Source organism: Perca fluviatilis, chromosome 15 (genome assembly GCF_010015445.1).
Source record: "Perca fluviatilis chromosome 15, GENO_Pfluv_1.0, whole genome shotgun sequence".
Lineage (NCBI taxonomy): Eukaryota > Metazoa > Chordata > Actinopteri > Perciformes > Percidae > Perca > Perca fluviatilis.
Window position 1 is genome coordinate 12,271,664 of NC_053126.1, and position 25,944 is coordinate 12,297,607.

The 25,944-nt window shown below is 41.7% G+C and overlaps 1 protein-coding gene across 3 annotated transcripts; it reads right to left on the reverse strand.

Moving 5' to 3' along the window:
* Positions 1-3,703: 3,703 nt before the first annotated feature.
* On the reverse strand, positions 3,704-25,770 carry tbc1d16 (TBC1 domain family, member 16). Of its 3 annotated transcripts, none has more exons than XM_039825185.1 (13): positions 25,492-25,770; positions 21,514-21,726; positions 19,698-19,860; positions 18,901-19,209; positions 13,123-13,317; positions 12,754-12,901; positions 12,436-12,600; positions 11,699-11,847; positions 9,126-9,260; positions 7,991-8,177; positions 7,540-7,719; positions 6,478-6,624; positions 3,704-5,834 (listed from the first exon to the last, which is right to left on the reverse strand). In XM_039825185.1, the coding sequence occupies exons 2-13, from the start codon at positions 21,692-21,694 to the stop codon at positions 5,541-5,543; spliced, it is 2,253 nt and encodes a 750-aa protein (XP_039681119.1). In that variant the 5' UTR covers positions 21,695-21,726; positions 25,492-25,770; the 3' UTR covers positions 3,704-5,540. The 3 variants fall into 3 exon arrangements, with proteins under 3 accessions (XP_039681119.1, XP_039681118.1, XP_039681121.1); XM_039825184.1 differs by lacking the exon at positions 25,492-25,770 and adding an exon at positions 22,527-22,655; XM_039825187.1 differs by lacking the exons at positions 18,901-19,209; positions 19,698-19,860; positions 21,514-21,726; positions 25,492-25,770 and adding an exon at positions 15,618-15,735.
* Positions 25,771-25,944: the final 174 nt, after the last annotated feature.

The following is a 25,944-nucleotide window of genomic DNA, read 5'->3' on the forward strand; positions in this document are numbered from 1 at the left end:
CAGGTGTGGAAGCAGAGCCCTGTAATTGATAATTAGGGGGCAATAACCCAGCGTTCAATGCAGGCCTCACGACAGGAGAGTGGCCAGGCCCCGCACTGTCAGTCAGGGGAAAACAAGAGAATTGAGGAGGAGGGCTGCAATTCAACAAGGGGAGTTAATGGAGGGTGGTGGTGGGGGGTTAAAGGAAAGTAAGCGGTGATTTCTTGGATAACACATGTACATGTAGGCAGGTTTTAGTTTATGATGCACTTGTAACTAACTGATAGAGCAAAGGAGTATTTAATTCAACACAAAGAGCCTCCACAGAGCTTGAGTTCTTTGCATAGGTTACCAATAGTGTCTGTGGTGCTCATGTAGCATGAGGTTGAAGCACACCAGGTCGGGCAATTCATTCCACACACACATTTTCATCTTACGGTTAAACCACATATCTTATCATTCAAAATGACGTACAAAACACTCTCTAATCTAACGGCATGTAGAAATAAGCAAAGTGGCTCCAACGAGCAGTAGACTTTACAACAGGGTGATGTAGTTTTTATGGTATTCACTGGATCCACGTGTTGCTGCATCATCCACATGTACAGTCATCGGTCATTTAGTTTTTTTCTGTGGATAAAAACTGCATTAGTCACTCAAATGATGCAGAGGCCAAATATTTGAGTAATGAGAAGTGGCGTTTTATTCATTTATGTATTTATTGTCATTTTCCTTTTATCTTGTTTTCTTCTAAAGCAATGCATTAGCTCTCAGTGAAGCTATCAATCAGGCACTAATGGGTTGTAATTGCAGGCAGGCAGGCAGGCAGGCAGGCCTCCACATCAGAGGCAGCGGGGTCTCTGGATAGCAGAATAATCACACGTACAGTAGAGAATTGCTTACAATGGATTAGGTCCCTGGGCAATCTCGGGGTACAGGTTAACATAATTTCCAACTCAATTTCCCATTGAAACCCACAATACTCATCCCAGCGATGTCTTGCATTAATAAACAAGGTTAATTAGTTAGTTAGTTAATTAGTGAGGAGTTAAAACAAAGAGAAAAAAATTAAAGGGACTTTTAGATCAGCCACACCCAATACAGCCCATTGTTTAGTCACCGAATTCCAAAGAAATCCATTCATAACATGTATGGGTCTTCCAGAGAAAAATGGTTCAATTGTATTTTCCTGGAACCAATCATAGTGACTAAACCAGAATACCTGCGCTGCCAGAGCCATTCCCCAAAGACGGCTGTCAGCCCAGAGTCTTCCTTTTGCTTTCCATGAACCAGGCACCTGACGACAGTGTCTGATGCTATCTCCACAGCTGTCCGTGACAGTCAGTTAATTGCTGTCAAATGCCTGAGCCACCACACACACACACACACACACACACACACACACACACACACACACACACACACACACACACACACACACACACACACACACACACACACACACACACACACACACACACACACACACACCCCGTCGAACAGCCACAACAAACAGCAGAGGCTGATAAGACTGTGGGTTAAACTCTGGGAAAGACTCGTTTGCTTTGCTGCATTTTCTCATGGGAGGCCTTATATTGTTTGTCTGAAAACTGGAATGGAAATCCCCTGTGAGGAGAATTTACACCTCGTCTTTTTCATCTTTCAAAGATGAAGAGTCAAAGTAAGGCAGACTACAAACAACAACATCTAATTTTCTACTTCCTGCTTAGGGGAATTTAGTGTGTCAGTGCCTTGGATTGGAGGTAGCAGGCTGGTCAGGTGTTGTATAGATGGCTGAAATTTGAGAAGTATCACATGTCACCACAACTATAGTAAATCATAGGTAGGTAGGTAAATCTGTTTTAACACATGCAGCAGCTGAGAGCCCAAAATCTAAAAATGGTTAGCAAATTAGCCACTTAGCGAGTGAAACCAGATTATAGAGGTAACTGCCGCAGTAGATAGAAAATGCCATTGATGACAATGTGACATTAAAAATTTTTTTTTTATCAGCGTTATAGCAGGTTTTAAGATGAGTCACAACTTCCTGCAGAGGAGAATTTGTAAAAACAATTTGAGGTATGGGTACATTTTGTATCTGTTGCATGGTACCAGATTATTTCCACAAGATGAGGTAACTGCCGCGGTAGATAGAAAATGCCATTGATGACAATGTGACATTTAAAAAAACTAAACATATTTTTATCAGCGTTACAGCAGTTTTTAAGATGAGTCACAACTTCCTGCAGAGAATTTGTAAAAAAAATTGTTTTAGCTATAGGTACATTTTGTATCTGTTGCATGGTAACAGTTTTTTTTTTCTCATCTTCTCAGGTAAATCAGTTAGCTTTGTGCTCACACAACAGTGGTTTTCTGCCATAAAACCAAGTAAACAATTTGAAGAAGTTGGAAACTGTCTTGCAGCTTCTTTCCATACCTTCTAGTAAAACTGGTCTGCAGAGCAGGCAGTCAAATCGCCGTTGCCGCGGCCTTCATTTAAAGAGAAAGTTCACCCTGGAATTGAATTGACATGTTACAAGTCTCCTTATATGATGTCAGCAGCATACAAAAAAAATCCTGCAGCTGCCCTATAACTTCCTGGTCTGAGATGTTTGAGATATTACTGACATGGAATATTTTCAACAGAAATTCTGGACCAGCTTTGAAAAGTGCTACCTAATAAGATTATCGTCTTTTTTTTTTTTTAAATGGATGCACCCAGTAAACTGATGTCTCCAAAAACTGGAGAAAAACTCTGTGGAGATTATAACAGTATCTTTGTCCACAAAGCAGGGTAGAGCAAACTGATCGTCCAAGTATTTGTATTATTATTATTGGTTGCAAAAAAGGTATCAATACTATAAATACCTCTATTTATCTTATATGTGCATATTCTTTTCATCATTTACAACACAATCGACCTAACCATTTGACACAATTTTATCATGATAGTCATCAATATTTATTGGTATATAATGAATGCATTTCATTTAAATTACATAAATTACTTTGATTATCTTTCTATATTAATCCTGATATCCATGTGTTTACTTCATAAATTACAAAACAAAACGGAGACTTTATGCTTTTATTCGAGCCGTGTTTAATGATAAAAAAAAAACATTAGTGGTGGTTCTGTAAATCCCAGCAGTTTTACTTGGTATCAGATCACAATCACAAGTCATTTATTGTCAGAAAAGCATTTATAAATTGTACGCTTGGTACATTTTGTTGTTCAGTCAAACATTTTTTTAGAGATGTTTCTTGAAAGTATGCCTGTTTTTTTTATTAATACCTAGAATAAGAATAGCCTCTTTTTTTCTCTGAGATGTGTACAGTAATACAGCAACATGTCATAGAGATCAACAGCAACATTGTACATTCAGCGATGGTCAAAACCCCTTTGAATAGGAGTAGTCATTAATTAGGCTCGTGACTTACAGTGCCTGTGCAGACAATGTGATTTTAATGATCACACACACACACACACACACACACACACACACACACACACACACACACACACACTTTGATTACTTTCCCATCGTGCATCTCTGACTTTGCTCATTTCAACGCAGCCACCCAATCTTCAAAACTCTGCGGGCTTTTCCAGCAAGCAGCTGCACATGATAACTAATGGGGGAAAAGGAGCAGTTATGAATGTCATTTGCTGAGACTGCTTGCTGGGTGAGAGAGCGCGAGACCACAAGAGACAGAGTGAGAGAAGGGGGTTTGATTGAAGGTCTTAATGTTACATTTTAGCAGCAATTTGAAGATGTTTTCAGCCCCAGGAGTGTCACTCAAAAGCTCTCAGGGAAAAGCCTCAGAGTAGAGACCACCTTACATCTGGGACTTGCAAATCACAGAGCCAAGATGCAGATCACTATATATCCCTGTGTGACGCTTAAATCGTTACTTTCCTCTCCATCTCTCCCATTTTTTTTTCTGAAGAGACCAAACAGCCAGCTTTACTTTTTTTCCTCTTTTTCTCCCTATGATGACTGCTATAATTAAAGAGACTGGTCGGGGGGGAGAGGCCCTCTATGGCTGTTCTCCAACTCATTACCAGATGTTTAGAGGTCACTCCAGTTTTTATATACACACACACACACACACACACACACACACACACACACACACACACACACACACACACACACACACACACACACACACACACACACACACACACACACACACACACACACACACACACACACACACACACACACACACACACACACACACACACACATTTAAAAAAACAAACAGATACATTCATGTGGACTGATTCTTAGTGTTGATAGTGTGTTTTCATTCATTTTTAGGTGAAAGTGGAGAGAACGCTGGAGGTAAGAAAAAAAACACTGTGGTGACGATATTTCACAACCCTGTCTGAACATGGTTCAACACAGACGACACAATGTAAGAGAAAACACGAGGCTGTCAATTTTTTTGTCAGGATCAAAACATGATCTATGCTTTCTTTGGCAGCCAGCGCTGTCATATCCATCCCACACCTCAAACAGGAAATTATATCTTATGATGGTAATGTGTAAATGATTATGCTCCTATTGCTCGACAGGTAAAATTAATGTTTGTGTCTGACTTTTATCAGAAGGAAACATATGCCTAGCTTTATCCTGCCTGTCGGGAAACAACATAATAACAGAGAAAAATTATGAGAATGTTCCTTTTCACAATCTGATGAGGAAATATGCAGAGCCCTATCATGTGATCATGTAAGTGTTTGTCATGTAAACACATTCTTACCTCTGTTTTGGGCTTGAGTGTTTCCTAACAAACAAGTTGTGCCATCTATATGTAAAGAATCGCTCATGCAAGGATATAATATTGCTAAATATATTTGTAACTGCTATTTTAAAACGTAAACATTCACTTGTTAGAAAATAAAATTAAAAAAGAAAAAAATACCAGTGAATTTGTTATAATCCTATTTGTAGGTTAACTGTTCTTTGTTAAAAACGTCCTGCTCAGACTTGAGATATGCACATGTAATTTGATATTCACACAAATATTCCATTGTGAGAACACTGCAACATTTTTAAAAGTTCAAGTTCAAGTCCTGTGAATGAATCTCCAGTTTCATTTGACCCTCGGTCAGAGTCTGCACGATTTCATGCCGGTTGCTTCAGACCCTGATGTGACCCCTGCCCACAAAGCCCATGAAAGTATGCCAAGCCAGCAGCAGACTCAAACCTGAAGTAGCTCCAGACCAACATAGCGCCTGGTGATTGTCTATTCTGCTCCAAGATGAAAACAGCCTCTTGACTTCCGGCCCGTCCAGTAGCAAACCGTCCTCATCTTGGATTTATGTGATGCTGAACATTGCAAATAACATTCTGGTAAGGCAGTGTTCCACATTGCACCACATGAAAAGATCAAGTGACAATAATCCTCAGTAAGATAGGGAAACTAGAGACAGGGATTTCGGGAGAGGAGTCAAAGGGCAACAAACAGTTCAGGAATCCAGCAGATGGATCCAAACCTTTGCTGTACTAACATGAGCCAAGAACAGCAACGCTCCCATGGCCTCGGTCTCAGGACTGTTTCCGGAAGGTGAAAATATCCCGGGTTTTGGAGCCTTTCTTGCCCCGCAGTGTTGGTGTGGGGGTGGAGTTTGGCGAGGGCGTGGATGACAGTGAGGGTGAGGAGGGCTGGGGGGTGGAGGTGCCACCATAGGGGCAGCTCTGTGAGTCAGGGTGTTCACCAGAACACTCCACAGTGGGGATATAGCGGCTGTCCCACATCCCCGGGCCACACAGTTTGCAAAGGTCGTGTAGGCTGCATGGGATTCTGGGTAGCAGGCGGAACTGGTATAGAAGGCTGCGGGCCTGAAAGAGCAGGGCGAAAGTGGCAAGATGAACTAAAATATGTAAAAAGGTGAAAGGAACTTTGAATGGACAAGAAACAAAGTCAGGGAATGCAAAACAGTGTGTTGCAGATATCAAACATAGTGGAGTAAAACATTAAAATAAATCAATAGCTTTGACTTTGGTAACAAAACAATGTCAAGGTCAGCATTGCGATGTGGTACCTAATGCCGGCGTGCATCGGATGCAAAATCTCTGGCAACAACAAAAGGAGTTACGCCAGCTGCATGCTAACGTGAACACAGTGCCTGTGGTTGCAGAAGCACTAACACAGCATCCATAAACATGAGGATGCAGGCACAGTAGCAGGGATGCAGATCATAAATCCTCTGCATGACATGGCAACATCCCATTTAGCTCTGCAAGGCCTCTGTGGGCAGGTTACAGCATGTCAGCGCTGCTTTGCTGCAGCATTGGGCAGGGCTACTTTAATGCAAACACAACGCCGGTTTGAATTAAAAGTAATGCAGCAGTCTGTGGAAGAACTATGATCATAGACAGATTATTGTAATAGTTTAAGATGAATGAATAGACATTTACTTTGGGTGTACTGTACACAGGTGACATAAGGGCAAGAATACCCAGAGCATTTACTGCAGCGTACCTTGCGTAGCACCAGTTCTCCATTCATGTGCATAGAGAGGTTGCTGAAGTGGAGCAACATTTGGTCAGTGGCGAGCTGCTGTTCTGTCACATCCTCGCCATAGAGAACAATGATGGCCACACACAGGAACAGGTGGAAGTAGTCCGTCTATGAAGAGAGGGAAAGAGGTTAGTGAGCAGGTCAACACTGGAAGACAAATGCACGAATATCTGCAAATTAGCAGCTTTTTAAGGACTTAATGAAAACATGAAGGTTACCACAGAACAAGGAAAAACAGATATGCACAAAATGCAAATTTGCAGTGAAACCCTTCAAGGACAATGCAAAGTATGAGGGCATAGTATTTGGAAATTTGAGCTTAGAGATGTGAAGTAGTAGGAAGAAAAAGTGATTAAAAACTTGTTTCGAAAAAGGTAAAATAAAAATTTAAACTTGGACAAGTAAGACTTTGTACTGTATGTATATTGTGATGCAATATTACTTGAAAAATCATATATCAATCAGAAATTCTTGCTTCTGGTCCATCTGGTATGTGACATTCAACCGTCTAAACCAAGGTTTCGCTATGCTATCTCCTCTATCGGCACCTGTAGCTGAAGATCAGAACATCTAGCAGGAGATCTTTGAACTAGTGCACCTGTAAGGCCTACGTGAGCTTAGTTACCGTTTAACAGTTCTCTTACTTCTTTACAATATACAGTTGTAATGCTTTTAGGAAGCATTGAATTAAATATTTACTGTACTTTACAGTAAGGATCACTAATCACTCTTGAATTAAACCATTAAACTCCTTCAAAACCAAGACGTAATATGACATTTTATACAGTAGGTATTTAGGAGGATTACAATGGTATGGGGTGACAGGCTTTAAAAGGGATAACGTGGACTCTTTTTATTGCAGACAATGTTAGCTGTGCATTTCTGCATGCTTTCTGAAAAACTATTCAAAAGATCATGCTGTACTGAAACAGAATACAGTCCAGTGCCTCTGTGCACTCGTTTATGCAAAGTTTTTCTTACAAACTTGTGTATGCAAAGGAGCCGTTGCGGCTGTGCCCTGACCTGGTAGTGTGCCCAGCAGGCCTCCCACATGCGCAGAGCCTCGGTGTCGGGGAACTCTCGTTTGAAACAGAGCAGGATCCAGCGGTGGCAGAAGAGCAGCTGGAGGCCATCCTCCCCGAGCCTGGTCAGGTGCTGGTGGAAGCGGGGCAGCATGAGACGCAGCAGCTCCCGCAGATACATCTGGAGGCGGGCCAGAGAGGGTACACACTGTCTTACGAACACAATCAAACACTTTGGAGTGAGATTTGAGCATTATTAGGCTTGGCATTATGCTTCTCCGGGCTGCACGCAAGCAAACATACACAGGTGTTGTTTGGACAGGTTTGTGTGTTTCTTTTCTACTTGTACAGACTGGGGGTGTGATGTATGTGTCCATGTCAAGAAAACCACACACAAATAAGGTACAACTTGACATTTGCCTAACTCAAAGACACACAAAGAAACATCCTACCAGCTGCCTCTCCATGTCTTCATCACGCGGTGAGCTGATGAAGATGGTGTTCTCCATGAGACCGACGAAGCACCAGAAGGTGTCGCTTGCGTCCTGGATCTCAGTGAGCAGGGGGGCCACCAGGTCAGACATGCCCTGGCAGTAGCCCATGTCTGGGTTAAACACTGCATAGTTGAGCAGAATCTGCCTGGGTCAAGGACAGCCATGATGATCACAGCATGAACATCACGCGCTTTTGTAACATCTCAGCAGGAAACAGTACATCTAATACAATATAGCAATTGAGTGTCATAAACATTTCAGCTTTTTATTAAGGCTCTTGTATAGACATTTCCACGACCCTGCAGCAAAGCCAAACCACTGAGAGTATGGTCCCGCCCAAACGCTGAATGATCCAACATGTGTTTCAGCATTGCTGCTAATGCCCAGAAAAACATGACAAGCCCTGCTTAAGCGGTTGCTATGCCAACTCCTCTGGTAACCAGGGAGCTAATTAATGATCTTTCTTGGGTTGTTTTTTTGTATATGGATACTACTTTGAAGTAAACTTCAACAAAGGGAAAACACAGAGGACTTTGTTTTATTATTCAGTGAAATATGAACAGTAAAAACAGATGTAATTTGAAGGGATGCAGACTTTGCAGTGTTTGGAATATGAAAGATAAAAATGATAAGAAGGATCTTCAGCTTGCTTGGATCGAACGACCCAGAGAAAGTTATCTGTGATCATATCAGTACAATAGATGTGAGATAACTGAGGAAGCAGGAGATGCATCTGGGACCACCCTGCCCCAGACGCTGCATAAGACATAATACCTAGACAAATAGCAGGAGCCTCGATGAGAGTCACTAAACTAATATGCTATTTAAATCCTCTTGCTTCTCGTTTAGAAAGCCATTAGCTCTGAGTATGCATCAAAAGTGTTCAGACGGCTTAGTCAGAGTCAATAAAGCATGAAACTCATTTGCGGCTCCCCCAGGGTTCAGAATATGAAATTAATAGGTACGCCTGTGCGTTGGGCTGAGGATTGGCAATGATAAGGATGGGTTGAGAGAAGGTGAGGGCAAAGAGACAGAGATAGGGAGCGGGGGGGGAAAAAAGGAAGAAGGGGAAAATAAAGATAAGTGGTCTGACCTCATAATCTCCACATTGGGGTTATTCTCTCCTCTGAAGAAGTGGTTGCTGCGGTCTGTTCTCACCACGTCTTTATCCACTGTGAACTGGACCTTTCTCCAGAACTCGCTGTGCTCCTCCGGGCTCATGGACAATCTGAAACCATATGAAAAGAGGAAATGCTAGATACATGAAATAAAGAAACTGCAGTCGTTTCCTCAATCAAGATTAGTGTCCAAAGTCAGTTATGATAGATTAAAAAGACAAGAAGAAGAAGGTTTTTACTGCACAATCTCTAAGGAAATTAAGGGGGGGAAAAAAATCTAGTTTAATCAAATAATCTTTCACTAAAATGTCACTCTGGTGTAAACACTATTGGGTAGCTGCAAATGAACTACAAAATGTGGGAGTGGGCAAGCAGTGGACTGAAGGGCTATTTCACCATCAAGTGCTCCATTGAGGACAATACCACAACCATAAAACCCCCATCTATCCCTCTAAATGTAATGGACTACATTAGCAATGTAATCTGTGTATAGCACAATATAGCCCTAACAAGCAGAGGGGATTTAATTAACACTGTTTGTTTTTTTCTGTGGCCCCACCAGGGATAATGAGTGTACACCTGACGCAACGCCACGCAACGGTTTAGTTTCAGTGTCGTGTGTTTGCGTGGTTGGACTCTCTCTCTCTCTCTCTGGAGTTCAGTACATGTTTTCATCACTTTATATGTCTGAGGCCGGTATGGTTAAGTAAAAATATTGCTGTGTTTACAAAGGAATATTAAATAGGAACATGCTCATTTTAGACACCACCACTGCCTTGGACTAACTTCTATTTATTTTAGTTCATGTTCATTCTTATAGGGACAAGTATAGAGCATGGACCAATGCCACATGCCACAGCATTTATAGTCTTAGTTAGTTTGCCCATCCTAGATGGGCTTTTAAAGTACACAAATCTCAAGGAAATACGCACAAAAGAGCACAAAGTACAAACAATGATTTTAAATGATTCTTTAACATTAAAGTTAATTCACACGACTGATTCTTCTTTGAAAAGATGTTTAAACCTGAAACAATCAGTCGATGAAAAGAAAATTGTTTTCTATGTTGATCGGACAAATTTGAAGACGTCGTCTTGGACAGACCAAATGGTTAATTGAATATTCAGGGGGAAAAAAGCAATAATGAAAATTGTTTGCTGAAGCCATAGATGCTTTTTTTTTAGTGTTACTGACAGAGAGAAGTTGACTTCCTCTTAACTTCCAGAAATCTGAACCCAAAAAAAAGAGCTATTTTGAATGTTTGTCACGGGTGCACCAAAAATGTAATAAGCACTTCCTCTTCAAGCCAGCCAGAGAGGACATTTTCCTATATTAACCATGCAGTGTGTTAAATTTATTATATATATATTTTATCATAAACTGTATTACCAACAAAAACTTGACTTGCAAACAAACCAGAAATATGTATTCCTCATGCATTAGCTGGAAAGATGTTACCCAATAATTGTACTTTATGATGAAGAAATCCAGCTTATGTATGGCAGTATGAACTATATAGATCTTTTTTTATGTTTTCTGTGTGTGTGTGTGTGTGTGTGTGTGTGTGTGTGTGTGTGTGTGTGTGTGTGTGTGTGTGTGTGTGTGTGTGTGTGTGTGTGTGTGTGTGTGTGTGTGTGTGTGTGTGTGTGTGTGTGTGTGTGTGAGAGAGTCTAAAGGCTGTCATTCATTGATTTTGTAGCAGTTTATTTTCACAATGATAATATCCAAATTATTCTTCTCGGTCACTTTCACTTATTCCGTTCACTGTTTGCCTGTTGACCTACGTCTGCAGTTGTTACAGCCGCATTGCATCCCTTTGCAGATGTGCAGTCATCACGGCTAAGGGAAGGACATGAGTTTAGGAGACAAGGAACAAAACCACAGTCATGTATCCTTGCTCCTAATGATCAACCAGTGGCCCCGGAGGCTGCTCTAGTCAAATGATCTTTAAAAGGAATCCACATCAGAGTCAGAACAAGGTATCTAATTACCTGACTTCGATAAGACCTACTGATGTACTCAAAATGTTAATAGGCCATACAGATGAAACCTGTCCAATTATTATATTCATTACAGACAGAGCAGCATAATGGCGTGAAAATATGTGCACACTCAACCTTTTGGTTGAGGGGTGAAGACAAATAAAGACGTTTAAGTGCTTGTGTGTTTGTGTGAGTGTCTGTGGTTTTTTTCCTTCTGCCGAGAGTATGATCTGATAACCGCTGACATGTTTTCTCTCTAGAGACCTTTTATTTCACACCCGGCACCTCCCCTTAACACTTCCCTGATTGTACCTATTGATTGCTCAGTGCCTGCGATGAGAAGCCACAACAGACTCACATATGGTTGGTTTATTGTTTGACTGACTGCAGCCATGTGACGGTGTATCCTCTGTTTTCACAGTTTTTTTTTAAATGAATGGATTTCTGTATTGCAAATAAACCTTAAAATAACTTTCATTTTGTGGCACAGTAGCAGCCAGGAAATCTCCAGATTCCTGAACTATATAACAAACACGCATATCTATTTCTTTCGGCCTGTTCCCCACCTCCTCTGCTGGATGTCATGATAGTGGGTGCGTTTTTGCAGTCTCCAGGCCTCCCTCTCCTGGGAGGTGGAGTCATAGCTGTAGTAGTGCAGCAGGAAGGGCCACACCTCGCCACGGATGGATGGGTCGATACCACCGAAGAAGATTGCCTGGCGGAGAGTGGCAAGTGAGCAAACACAGTGAGCACAAAAGGGCAAACAGGGACGCAGCGAGGGATCACTCCTAATATGAGAACATATTAAACGGTATGCAAACTAGATATGCAGACACCTTGCATTCAACCAGTATCTTAATGAACTACAGTAGATGGGTTATTTCATGAGGGTTGCAAAACCGAAACCCCTGAACTGTATAATCTGCCATGTCCAACGAAAACAGTGCTCTTCTGTTCCTGCATTTGCGTGTTTACACAGGAAATGTTCTTGGTCACAGTCTAACTGCCACTGAGTCATTTGAGTAAGATGGTAAACCTTCACTTGAGTCAATCCCAGAGAACTCAAATGACTCACGGGGAGACATTGGCCAAGACCAACCCTCCAATTATTTACAGACGGCAGGTGCTGATTCAAAGTGAAAGTTATACACTGTGGGTTTTACCTTTCAAAATGACTTTTAGTAACTAAGAAAAAAATTCTAAGACTAAGAAAATGTGAAGCTTGACTGTGTGGATAGCAGCAGGTGAGACCTTTCAAAATGATCGCACAAGATCATAAAAACATGTACACCCACAGACATACCTTGCGTAGCTTATACTCCTCCTCCACCTGCCCATTGTGGTTTAGGTGACGTAGCCAGGTAGTGACGTCCAGCCGGCGATAAAGCTTCTCCTCTGGGTGGGTCTCAGCCGACGGCAGGATGGGCCTCTGGATGGAAAACTGCATGCAGGATTTCTCATCTGACACCTGACAGAAAGAGAATCAATGGGCAAAAAATGTGGCCACAGAACCAAAATTTAAGTAGAACATTTTTTTTTAAAGGGAAAAGAAAGGCTGAAAATGTCCTTGGTTTCTCAGTAAAACGAGATGCCAAACAAGATTTTGTAATTGTAACCCGACCTGGTCTTTGAGTTGAGTTTCCCTGCAGCACTTCCACTGTTGGAAGACCTCAGCCAGCTTGTCCAGGCCGGCATGATGGAAGTGTAGGATCTTATATTGGCTCTCTCGGCTGGCAATCACTAGCTGGCCACTGGTAGAAGCCTCATCACTGCAACGATAAAGGACATTTGAAGGAATGGGTTTATTAAAGCAGTAACAATTTTAATAATACTTATTATTATTTAACGTACCCAAAACTGATTTTCAACTAATCATCGTCAAACAAACCGACACCGTCCTGAAACCTACAACAAATCATAAATTTGCACAGTAGCGCAACATGGTGACCCCCTTTATGACCTCCCTGTGAGCTTTGCACTCCCCGCTGACCTGAAGAAGAGTCTCAGCGACCTCATGTGTCCCAGGTCCACCCTGAAAACGCCGCACAACTGCTCCAGAACCAGCACCTTCTGCTGCTCCTCCCAACGCATGCACTGCGGCTGGCCGCCGCTCTCGGAGGGGGCGTGGCTGTCCAGGCTGGAGGTGAAGCTGGCAGAGTGGGTCATGGACTCCTCGCACAGTTCCCTGCAAAAAAAAAAAATACAAAACTAATGAGTTTTGTGAATGCATTTTTGGACCTTGCTTTTAGGGAACTGAGTGATGTTTTTCATAAAATCATAGAAAGGAGCCTTAAAAACAAACAAATCTGTCTTTTCTTGCGCCTCACATTCAGAAACGCAGCCATTCTTCTCTGTGGAACATTAATAATAAATATCATGTAGACAGTGGCCAGCGGTGTTTAGCCCAGAGACAATTGTGCAGAAATATAGCTCAGTTCTGCCCTGTTGTTTTCTCAGTATAGTTCTACCAAGAGGCTGAGAATGGGAGGAATGCACAGAGGCTTCAGAGGACACACACACGGAAATCTGTACACACACACAAATCACGCTGTCCAATTTCCCCTGTCATTCCCCCATGGCCAGCATGTTGTTCCCGGCACTGAAACATGAGCCGAGGGTTCCTGAAGGAGACACACACACACAACACATTCATGTACAGAGAAACATACACACATGTGACAACACAAAAAAATAGACAAAGCTGTGTAAGTGGCAACACACACACACACACACACACACACACACACACACACACACACACACACACACACACACACACACACACACACACACACACACACACACACACACACACACACACACACACACACACACACACACACACACACACACAGCTAATGACCATGATGCGCTCTCAAACACGTATCGAGACATGCTGATGGTGAGAAACAGACCAACACAGAAATGTGTTAATCCTCTGACATTTGAGCAGTAGACATCTACATGAAGTTATCTGCTTACTACTGACTTTCAAACACACTTGTAATTTATTGAAATAATTAAAACCCAAAGTTATTTAAAAGAAATACTTTAAATTATCTCTAATATAAAAAACAATGCTACAATAACTGTTTATCTCTTTTGTATGGATGGATGTGTGAATTTAAAGGTATCCTTTTGTAAGAAATTACAATTTTTCACTCAGAAAACTATATTTTATTTACAACAAATTTACAGGTGAACACAAGTGGCATGTTGGTGCATTGAAAAGATAAGGGAGGCCGGCCCAGTCTAATCAATTACACCCTGAATCAATCATGTCTGGCTAATCATTTCCCCGTAAGCAGATGGGAAAATAACAAGGCTGATCAATCCAAGCTGCAGTTTCCTCTGCTATCTGGTGATTTAGTGCTCTCTGTCTCATGTATCATGGCACAAACAAGACTGTGGAATACAAGGTGACTGGGAGAGAGGCACAGACAGTTCTGGTAAAAGAGTGAAGCAATCTAAAATATATTTTTAAAAACTACTGTACTCGCTTTTTCATAACTCCGATGGCGGTCATCAAGCTTGGGGTGTTAACAAGGCCTATGAGCCCATTTACAGCAGAATTTTTTTTCATTCTTCTTGCATGCCTAAAGTACATGTATAAATATACTTTTGCATATTTCTCCGTGTATAAACTAAAGTGCAAAAACCATGGAAAATGTGGTGAGAAACCACATGATTCTTGGCATTATAGCATTGATCCTCCGCTGTGCTGCATTCAAGCGGAAACTCAACGAGTGATTAACAATGTCTGTCATTGTCAACAGCCTGACTCTGTCCATGTACTACAGGCAGCAGATGCAGGCTGCAGGCAAGCCATAAACTGTACATAGAGTACATTATGTAAACAAGCTGTTTTGATGGAGTCAGGCTGCTGCAACCGACATGTCCCACCAGGCCAGGGTGAGATCAAAACTGCCCCGAGGCCCTTCATAACACCTCGCTCCACATACACGAGGCTTTACCCTGGGGGAAGGTGCTGCCAGGTCACCCTGAGAACCAGGACCAAGTGCAACAGGCCTCCAGGGACTCCCAGGTCCTTCAGCTAATCCCTGGAGAGATGAGGGAGGGCTCGGGTGAAGGGGGTGGTGTTGGCTCTCTGCAGTGCGCACACTGGAAAGTGGTCAGTACAGTTGGGAGTTTGGAGAAAAACATTTGATGTTTACTATCTTATTTATGAATCATAAGGTATTCTAATAATCCCAGAACCAAAACAGCACACATCAGCTGTAAGACTTTCTAAGTACTAGATAAATGTGAGGGGTCCTGAGATTAGTACAGTGCCTATAAAAAAGTATTCAAGTTTTATTTTTTCCAACATTGATTCCAGATACCTACAATCAGTTCAAGCTCATTGACTACACGCAGGCGATCTCCATTTAACTAATGTGGTATCTGTAAAGCATTTAGATCTACTTTCTGTTTTTAACTATGAAATTCAAAAAGGTCTTTTTCTGGGGCGCCTGGATAGCTCACCTGGTGGAGCGTGCTCCCCATGTACAGAGGCTCAGTCCTTACTGCAGCAGCTGTGGATTCAACTCTGACCTCGGGCCCTTTGCTGCATGTCATTCCTCCTCTCTCTCCCATTTCACATCTTCAGCTGTCCTATATAATAAAGATTTAGTGCCAAAAAAATAATCTAAAAAAAAAATCATTCACATTTTCTGTTGATCAGTGTCAAAAATAGCCACATTAAAATCTAATTTGATTCAATGTTGTAAAATAATACATGGAAACTTCCAACAGGGGTCCAATAAATAAAAAAGACATTCTGAGACATAAATGTGTGTTTTTAATGATTTCTTGAGGTCTTCAAATGGGATACTTTTACCTCTTCTCTACTCTTAATATGATCTAAAAAAAAACTAAAAAAAAACTGTGGTCATGACCACTGATAAGTGGTTTCTTTTAAAGGAATCATAAGCCACAAATATCAGAAACCAATTATCTGAGATCTGAGTGGTAAAAATCTGCAAGGAAAGCCTCAAGAAGGCACACATTGACAGTCAACAGCAGTTTCATAAACTACTGTTAAACTTTAAGGGAACTCATTGAGAAGCTCGACAGAGATTGCTGTGGATTTCGCTCCCACCACTCTCCTCTTTCTCCCCCCCTTTTCATCCGCTCTTGCTCTCCCATACGCGGCTCTTTCTCTTTGAATGATTCCAAGTGACATGTTTCCAGTTCCTGGCCCCTTAACAGTGTCAATTAAAGCAAGAGAGAGAGAGAAAGGGAGATTGAGTGGGTTCCAGGGTTTTGGCTGCTGCTCTGCTCTCTTCAGTCCTCTAATCCGGAGAGCTGACATTCAGCCCAGCACAACAACCCCGGGAGCACTGGGAATCAAAGGGCTTCACACAGACTTTAGGGTAGGGGAGGGGGAAAGATATTTGAGAGGTGGGCAACACCAAAAGAAACAATATTGAGAAAAACAGAGAGAATGAGCAAGTGGAAAGGATGCAAAATGAAGAGTGGAAGATAGGGACAGATAGGGGATAGAGGAGAATCCGATAACGGGGGCAAAGAAGAGGATGGATACGAGTGCCAGAGAGCTAAAGAGAGATGCTAACAGTGAGTAAAGCACAGAGGAATGGAGGAAGAGAAGGACAGAGTGAAGGTTAGAAGCTGTGAGGCAGAGAGCGCTGCCAAGTCACACACTGACTGCACTTACAGCAAGCTGGGGTCTGACAGTGGTTAAAAAGGCCTAAACACACACTCTCTCACTCTCCTTGACACACACTGACACAGGCTCACACATTCTGGGCAACATGTCAGGCCAAATAGCTGCGTGAGGAAACAACCACGAAGGGAATCATAAAGTCGAACGGCCCTGAGGTCCGAACAGCAACACAATCACTGTCCAGATGGCTCGCTTGATTAGAGAACAGTCTCTGGAAGCACTGAGGTTTGGGGTTTGTAGGATTTGGGGACTTATTTTGGGCCATCTGTGACATTATAAAACATTCAGAATGTTAACATTTCATTTCATGCCTTCTACTTGAAGTCATCTACCTGCCTTCCCTCTCAAGACACATTCAGCTATAGTGCAGTGAGCCACCTTGTGGCCTCCGAGTGCAAATTATCCTTCATGCAATCAATTCTTTTCTTTTTGGCTCCACCTTGTGGTTGTAAATGGTAACTGAAAAGACACACACAATAAATGTAACTTGTAACAAATAACCATCTGAGTTACAATGCTACAATAGACAGCTAGTCATTCAGTTTCCCAGATTTCAGACATTTTGTGTCCGAAAGCGTGGACGCAACTGTCCTCAGAGTGATGTAAATAAGTGATTAGAGTAGATAGTAATTTATGACAGTATGGTAAAGTCCACATATAAATCAAATATAAGAAGCATTATCAACTGAGAAATGCGTTTCTTTGTAGTATTTGAGTACATTTATAATATAATTGGAGGAACTGCAGCAATAACATACACACACACACACAAACACACACAGACAGCTCAATCGCTCTAAAACACACAACCTTACATTATTTTACAGCACACTTAGATTTAGGGATAATGGAAGAAATATAAATCCTCTTTTTGCCAAAAATAACCCAAAACCTCCTTTTGTATTTGGTCTGTAAAACACGTCCTACAAATCACAACATCAATGCAGTCTTCACTAGAGACTACTACTCTGTAGCTTTGCACTGAGGCCATGTCCTCTGGGTAATTGTGTTTGTGTTTAAGCAACCTGGGGGGAGTTTACATATCAACTTACATGCAGTGAGCATTTTGTACCAATATATTTAAATTATATTGCTTTTAGACCAATAAGAGCAACTACAGTATGCATTAATAAATATTACACCTTAAAAGGAACACGCCGACTTATTGGGAATTTAGCTTATTCACCGTAACCCCCAGAGTAAGACAAGTCGATACATACCCTTCTCATCTCCGTGCGTGCTGTAACACTGTCTGACGGCTCCAGCATTAGCTTAGCCCAGGACAGATCCTGCAGGTAACTGGTTCCAACTAGCCTACTGCTCTGAATTGTGACAAAAGTGACAAAAACACGCCAACATGTTCCTATTTACATGTTGTGATTTGTATAGTCACAGCGTGTACAAAAAACAACGTAACATGAGACACAGCCATATTCTATCCGTAAACAAACCGGGAACTAAGGCCCTAAGTTAAGTTGAACAGCAATCAGTAGCATGTTATCTTTAACAAAGGCCTGACAATGTCCGTTTTCATTTCTTTTAGAGACAATAACTAACATTAAAATATATTATAAATACTTAATGCAACAAACGCTTCTGTATTCAACAGAACTCTGCTCTGCTCTTGAAGGGGCTCCTTACTGTAGAAGCGAACACAATTAAATCCCAAAAGGCTATACAGACCACAACCCTACAGAGCGAGATCACTGGGATATTAAATACACATAATGCTCAAGGCAAGAAGATGCCATCATAAAGTACAGGACTGGAATAGCTGACAGAATTCCTTTAGAGCTCCACCAGAATTAAAGCCGTACTTGAGATGTTGTGATAGAAATTATAATATATAAAAGCACGGAAAAATTGCCTGGCAAAGTCAAAAAGCTAATATAGTATGCACCTTAACTATTCGGCTACCAGGGTGCCCTAAACATCCCAATCTTTGATAATATGTGGGACAGTAGTGGAGTTATAAGTGAGGTGGACACCGCTGAATGACAAAACAAAGGATAAACTTAACCCTGCCGTGTAAAAATAACAACACGGATCATGAACGAAGCCCATTTCGGCCCACTCACTGACCTGCTTTCGCCGTCCAGGAAGACGGAGCCGCTGCTTTCACAGAGGGCCTCGCTGACGGGCGACAGGCAGAACGGGGAGGAGAACGTGTCCGAGTCTGAACCCATGGTACTGTCCCGACTCACTTCGTCCGACAGCTCGCAGGAGCCCTCATCGCCCTCCTCCCCCGCTGAGGGCAGCTGCTGCTGGTGTGAGGAGGGATCTGCCCCCGCCTCTTCGACCAGGCCGTGGCTCTCTGTCAAGGTGCTGCTGGTAACGTTCCTCTCCTCATCCTCAACTTCCTCCTGGGCTGCTGGGTGACGGGAGTGGGGTCTGGAGGGGAAGGTTGGGTTAAAACACAATCATTGTCATGTACTGGATAATACTGATATAGGGCTGCACACTTTAACAAAAACGTTTTTAACCTCAGTTTAACTATGGTTTTCATAGTGTAATTACATGCTTTTTTTCAAATATTGAATATCTTAAAAGCTTTAGTGCGTAACTTTTTGATATTGATGAACATCCGTTACATTCAAGCAATTGCCAAATGAGTTGCTACAAAGCTAATTAAGACTAAGATTAAGGGTAGCGGTGCGCAGTCACGGAAGGCTTGTACCATGGGGACGCGCCGACAGTTTTGTTGTCATTACTTAGAATTCCTCAAGGGGGCGGCAGAAACTACGCTTCGCTTTAAGGAGTGTTCCATAAGAGATGTATCATTGATTATCGTTATACTAACATACAGAAACACTGTTTCTGTGCATCCGAGACATTTAATACACTTTGAGGATACACAGTTTAAGAAATGACTTTCCTACCGTCGGCCTCGGCGGCGTGCGTTTCTGCGTACGGGGGAACTCTCCGGCGTGATGTAGCGTAACGCCTCCTCATCCTGCCTCTGGATGCGGGAGTTGGGCACCCAGGTCAGAATCAGGGTGGTGCCCAGGCTCTCATCCTTCTCCGTGTGCACACACAGGTAGCCTGTAGGGGGCAACATATATTAGGAATAATTATGTTGACAAGAAAACGGGTGACACATGAGGAACTGACAAAACTTTTTATTAGTAGCAGGCAGCTGCAACTCAAAGACAAACACGAAAGCTGAGAAGAGATAAACACACAAAGAGATGACGACACACCCTGAGAGGTGAGCACACAGTCTTAGTGCCTTTTTATGTCTTATGTAAAGCAGTTTGAATTACCTTGTTGTTGAAAGGTGCTAGGCATTGTGTAAACGTGCCTTGCCAAGTGCAATGCCATTTGCTAGTTGAAATGGATTAGTAATTCTGCATATAAAAAATGGCTGGGACGCTGCTGATGGATTGTATCATTGTCACTGCACTAGGAATTTCAAATTCAGAACATCTGACGATGACGCTATGGTACTATTCTCACAAGTATGTGGTAATATTTCACTTGCTTAAGTACAAATTAACCAACAGATCATCAAAAAGTACCTCTTTTCACAACTCTAAGTACATCTGATATTGACTTTGTACAAAAAAAGCATCTAGAAAGACCAGTTTCACATTGAAATACAATACAGTCACACAAAGTACATGCATAACTTTGGACAGGATTTTCTTCTCTAACACTGTGCTCATTGTTCATAACTGATGAGTCAATGAAACATTTGCCTTATATACTGTATGTATGGTTGTTGTTTTTTGCCTGATATAGTCCGATGCAAAACTTCAGAATCACCACCCTAAGTTGTGAAATTTGACCTTGGTGGGATTTGAACCCACAACCTTAGTGTTGGTAACTTACAGTAGTGCTCAAACCATAAGGGCCACGAAGGACCACTGCAATGATTACAGTGTGTACAATACAATAGAGTGGATGAGGCTTGTGATGACATCACTGCTGACTAATGTCAGGCTTGGATTCGACATTCAAGAAGATTTTTTCCAAGGCCAAATTCATGCAGGTTAGTGTAGTGTGTACTACAGAAAACTTTTACAGTAAACACATTTTTACAGTTTAGTTACAGTATTTGATTAAACACAACCTTACAGTAATGTTGCAATACAGTAAAAGTTTGTTGCATCGATGAGTGGGGACGATGTCCTCATTGATCACACTTCTGATTATGGGATAGGAATTATGGAAATAGTTTTTGTTGAATTTGATGGGTAATGTACAGTTACATGTTTGCCTACTGTAATGTGAAAACAGTGAAGCAAATGGATCATCTTTAGCACTTCACAAGTGTCATTTTGAAACATGTATCTTACATTGTTTGGTCTTGGACTGAGTGCTTGTTACAATAACTTAACTGAAAGAATTGCACTATGATATGTTTAGATGACTTAACAAATGTGCTCGTTGTATTTCACCAGAAACTTAGTGGTTGAAACATTGGCCTTGTAGTGAAAGATGTTTACAAGCCAAATGAAAGGAGAATCAGTTGCTTTGAATGCAAGATTGAATGACTAACAAGTATGATCAGTTGGGAGTCTTGTACTTAGAGTTTTGAAACACTGCACCATGCTATTGATAATAGTACCATAGCGACTAAAAATAACGAATTAAGTTGAAAGGAAAACTGGATGAGCGGTTCTCTCCACATCTCCATTCACACCACACAGATATACAGCCAGAAGGACACTTTCAACATCAGTCCAGCCTTACCTGGGTGGTGCTCTGCCAGGCCAGGCAGGGGCTCTGCGGGGTGCACACAAACATTGTTTTTGGAGAAGATGATCTCGCCATCCAGGCCCGGACGTAACGATGAGCCCCCCGCCCCTGGGTTAAAGGTCAGGAGGTCGGAGGCCTTGGAGGAGGCACGCCGCAGGAGCCGACCCAAAGACATCTCCTCAGACACCGGGACACTGGGCCCATCCTCTGAATATTTGGGAGTAGAAAAGGGAGGCACAGGAGGGGAGGTCAGTCCATGATAGTAATAGCATGGGAGTGTTAAAGACCAGGTAAAGCCAATACAAGGGTGGACATGAGAGAAAAAAAAAAGAAACATGACCGCTACATATTTTTAAAAAAAGGACAGTGTGACACAGCTTGCCACTATAGGACTGCACACATCCTCACCTACACGTCACCTCCTCTGTCACAGGTGTCCCTGTATTTACTGCAGTGTCCTCTCTGCAGCGCTCAACCCCGCAATCCCCTTACCCTTCCATACTTGTTCAGCATTTCCCTGTGCAAAATTTTCTTTGCCAACGCCTCTACCTACTAACACAAACCCATTCACAGGATCTGTGGATAGAACTGTAGTGTGTACCCAAACGGGTCCCACCTTCTGCAAACAAGACACACTCAGACACACACAGACACACACACCTCACTCCATCCGTGTGAAATTCCAGGCACTTATCAGTAGCAAACAGATGTCATCAACTGCAGCACTGAACTGCACGTCCAACCACCTGTGTTTAACTTGTCTGCTTCAGAGAGAAATATTTGTGTTGAGACAAATATCAAGTCGAGCAGAAAGAAACTTTTTTATGTTTCAGCACGGTGTGTTGCTGAGGGCTTTGTCCTTTGAAAAGACTTGAAGGGAATCATACTTTTCAGGCTCAAAGAACACCAAACACAAATCGCTCGATCACCTCACTTAGAACTTAATTTTCTTTCTCTTTACTTTGACAAGTGTGTCTGTATCTTTAGACCCACTTCATGTATGTTACCTTGTTTTCTTGTTGGCAGAACATTGACATGTACTCCCCACTCCAACTGAGGAATGTTTCTTCCTTTTTCCTCAGAGGGCATGTTTACCTCTGCTTGATTAAGCAGGCACCCAACTTCCTGATGCCAGGCCCCAGACAGGAAGTCTGCTGGCACGAAAACCAGGCATGACCTAGAAGAGGAGGCTTACTGTAGGCCATCATTTGGTTTACATTTATGTTAAAGTTTGGGTGTTGGTGTTTTACCATTTGCACAGTACATCTTGTATAAAAAAAAAAAATCTCAGCCTTCTACTAAGTTTTATCATCTTTTTATTTCAATTACAGGTTCATAAATTAGTCTAAAAAAAAAAAATTACGTCACAAAGTCTGAGGGCCCAAGGTGATGTTTTGACATTTCCAAAATCCAAAGATACTCAATTCAAGATGATATAAACCAAACTAAATGTAAAAAAAATTGTCACATCCAAGAAGCTGGAGCCAGCAAATGTTTGGCATTTTTATTTGACAAATGACTGAAACAATTAATCTATCAAAATCCAATCAAAAAAAGTAAACACATTTCAGTCTCTCAACTAATAATTTTGTCTCTACAATATTCGCAAGTGATTTATAATGTAGAGAGAACTAATTTTATATGCTTTAAGACTTTTTTATTTTTGGAAAAAAAAAGTTTGAAATCATAATGATCAAAAAAACAAAAGGACAAAGTATTTGCTTGACAAGTCAACATTCCTCTATCCGCAAGCCACAATATTAGACTACCAGTACTGAATAAGCTGCTGCCTCTGGGCTATTTGCATGATAACTGCTTCAAATAGCACGACATTAATCCACTTGTAAATAAACCAGAAGGGCTTAACGCAGTGTACTACTCTGTTCTGGATTCCTGCAAGAGACAAACTTCCAAAATATGCTACCTGAACATAATGACAGGCTATCTTAAACATGACACACAGCTGTTTCCAATAGCCTCATAACAGCGATAACATAAGTCACTGCTGTGCTGCTCCAGTGGTTATTTTGGTCTGTATGTGATTACAGGGCCACTCAGGTCAGTTTGATAGTGCTCGTTCAGTCTAGTCCTCTCACTTCTCTCTTCTCACTTCATCTTTTATGCTGTCAACACCTCAGTGTGCTCACACCTGGCCTCTCGTCTCTGACCATTGACTGTTTTATCAAATGATTCACAGCCTTAACTTTAGTCTCGTCTGACTCTGACCTGCAGAATACTTTGCATTGTTTTACAAACTTTTAAGAGATTGCCTGCTGAAAAAAACTTTTGATAAGAACTGGAAATCTACACCATGGAAATATATCTGCGAGTATAGAAGCTGCTCAGGTTTCAGCTTCTCACCTCTGGGCAACATTAATTAAGTTGTCATGCTGACATTTGAATAAAGGAGCTGAGAACCCCTTTACATCTGCGCGGTTTACTGACGTGCCTGGGGCAACTGAAAGGAGACCAGGATCATAGAAGCCTGAAAAAACAATGTTCTTGTGGACTCAATGGCTGGGTAAGTTATGAGGAAACTTTATGGGTGACTCAGTGGGAGTGTGGGAAGCATACAAAACATATTTTACCTTCAGGAAAACTCTTATAATGAAGCTTCATGTCATAAAGTAATACACTGTGCTGAACAGGTGGCATACTTAAAAAAAAAAAGAAGCCATTAAACCTAACCCCTGCAACCGCACGCTGGTATTAAGTGATGAAATTGCAAATTAAAAAGGAAAGAAAACAAAAAGGTGATTAATTATTTACTTCTGTTCTGGGAAAAGTGTTAAATTGTTCAATCATAAAAGGTACTAGAGCCTAATGAATGAATAAACTGGGTGGATATATCAGTCAATATATGCTTATCTCTTATGTTGATATCAGTCAACTGATAAGCAACAAAACATGGCACAGTAATGGCAAAGATCCTTTAAGTAGGACTAGTTTAAAAACAGGAATGCTATAAATTAAATTGTCTACCAGAGCACTGACTAGTTTATTTTTCAACTATGAATGTCTAGCTCAGTACATGGACATAATTTAAGTGATCCTTCGACAAATAGTTTGCTTATGGTTTTAATGTAAAAAATAAAAGAATATCAGCCAAGAGAGCTTTTAAATATGTCTGTATCCACCTATAATAAAATGTCCTAAAATATAAAGTGTGATGTTGTTCTAAAATGCATTTCAGTAAAAGGTGTTTCTGATAATTATTTATTTTACACCTCTTTTACAAATATAGTAGAGAAAAGTATTAAAAAACCTTTACAAAACATTGTAATCCGATGCAAAAACCCACAAACTACAGCCAACCAAACATTGGATCACCTCATGGAAGGAAAATGTTTCACATAGGTAGCATTTATGATGTACTGAACTGCATTACAATGTACAGGGGTTTACCTTTTACTGCTTAGTCAGTACTGTGAATTCAGGTTAAAGTCGTTAGCCCCATACAGTGGCTAAACTACCAAAATAAAAGGCTGGTTGAAGGTGGCCTCTCCCTGTCCTGACTGTGGCAGGACTGGGTAAAAAGCCTCAGTAGTACAGTAACAGGCTGTGTAGCAGAGGCGTGCCATGATGTCGGGGGCTCCATCAGCATCAGCCTGACAGGAGGAGAGGGGAGGATGGGACAAGGGCTTGTGCCACCACAGCACTATTTACACACAGGCCCACACTAATACACATGTGTTTTTGGCCCGAGCAGCTATCTGTACCATCTTGAGCATAAATATTTCAGCTGCCTACCGTTAGACCATGGGCGAAATCCTTTGCTAGTTACATTTCACGGTGTCCGCGTTAACAGGTAACTTTAAAGTTTGTTTATGCTAGCAGCAGCAAAAAAACAAACAAACAAGTGTTACATTATTTGCTTGTACCGGGATGTCATTTTTGACTGATGGAATACACCTGTTCCAGAAGGATAAATGAATGAATAGCAGAAACGGGGCCAAGCGGCTGAGCTCTCACCTTCAGTCCCGCCGCAGAAGTCTACAGCCCATGTCGGACATCCATCTCACCGGGCAACCGGGGATCGAACGGCATGTACCAGCGTCGTTTCACCGCCTTTTTCCCGGATTTAGCTCAGCTGTTATGTCAGGAGCGTAGTCTTGTTTGTAGCCCTGTGTTTTCCGACAGTGACACCACACGTTTGACTGCTGCTCTTTCTACAGCAAAAATAACACGTCCGGTACACTTTCAAAGTAAAACCTCCCTGTTGGCGAATACGGGGCTGGCCCTTTGAGACAATGTAAGACACTTTAATTTATAAGCTAAACCTGTCTTACTTCCTGTGACAGCTTGGCCATGTGTGTCTAACTTGACTAACAGCTCCAGACGTCTATGCTCCAGACCAATCCCCCAAATTCCGCCGCTTCCGTAATGTCAAAGCCTTTTTCGATCACACAAACCGCTAATTTTAGA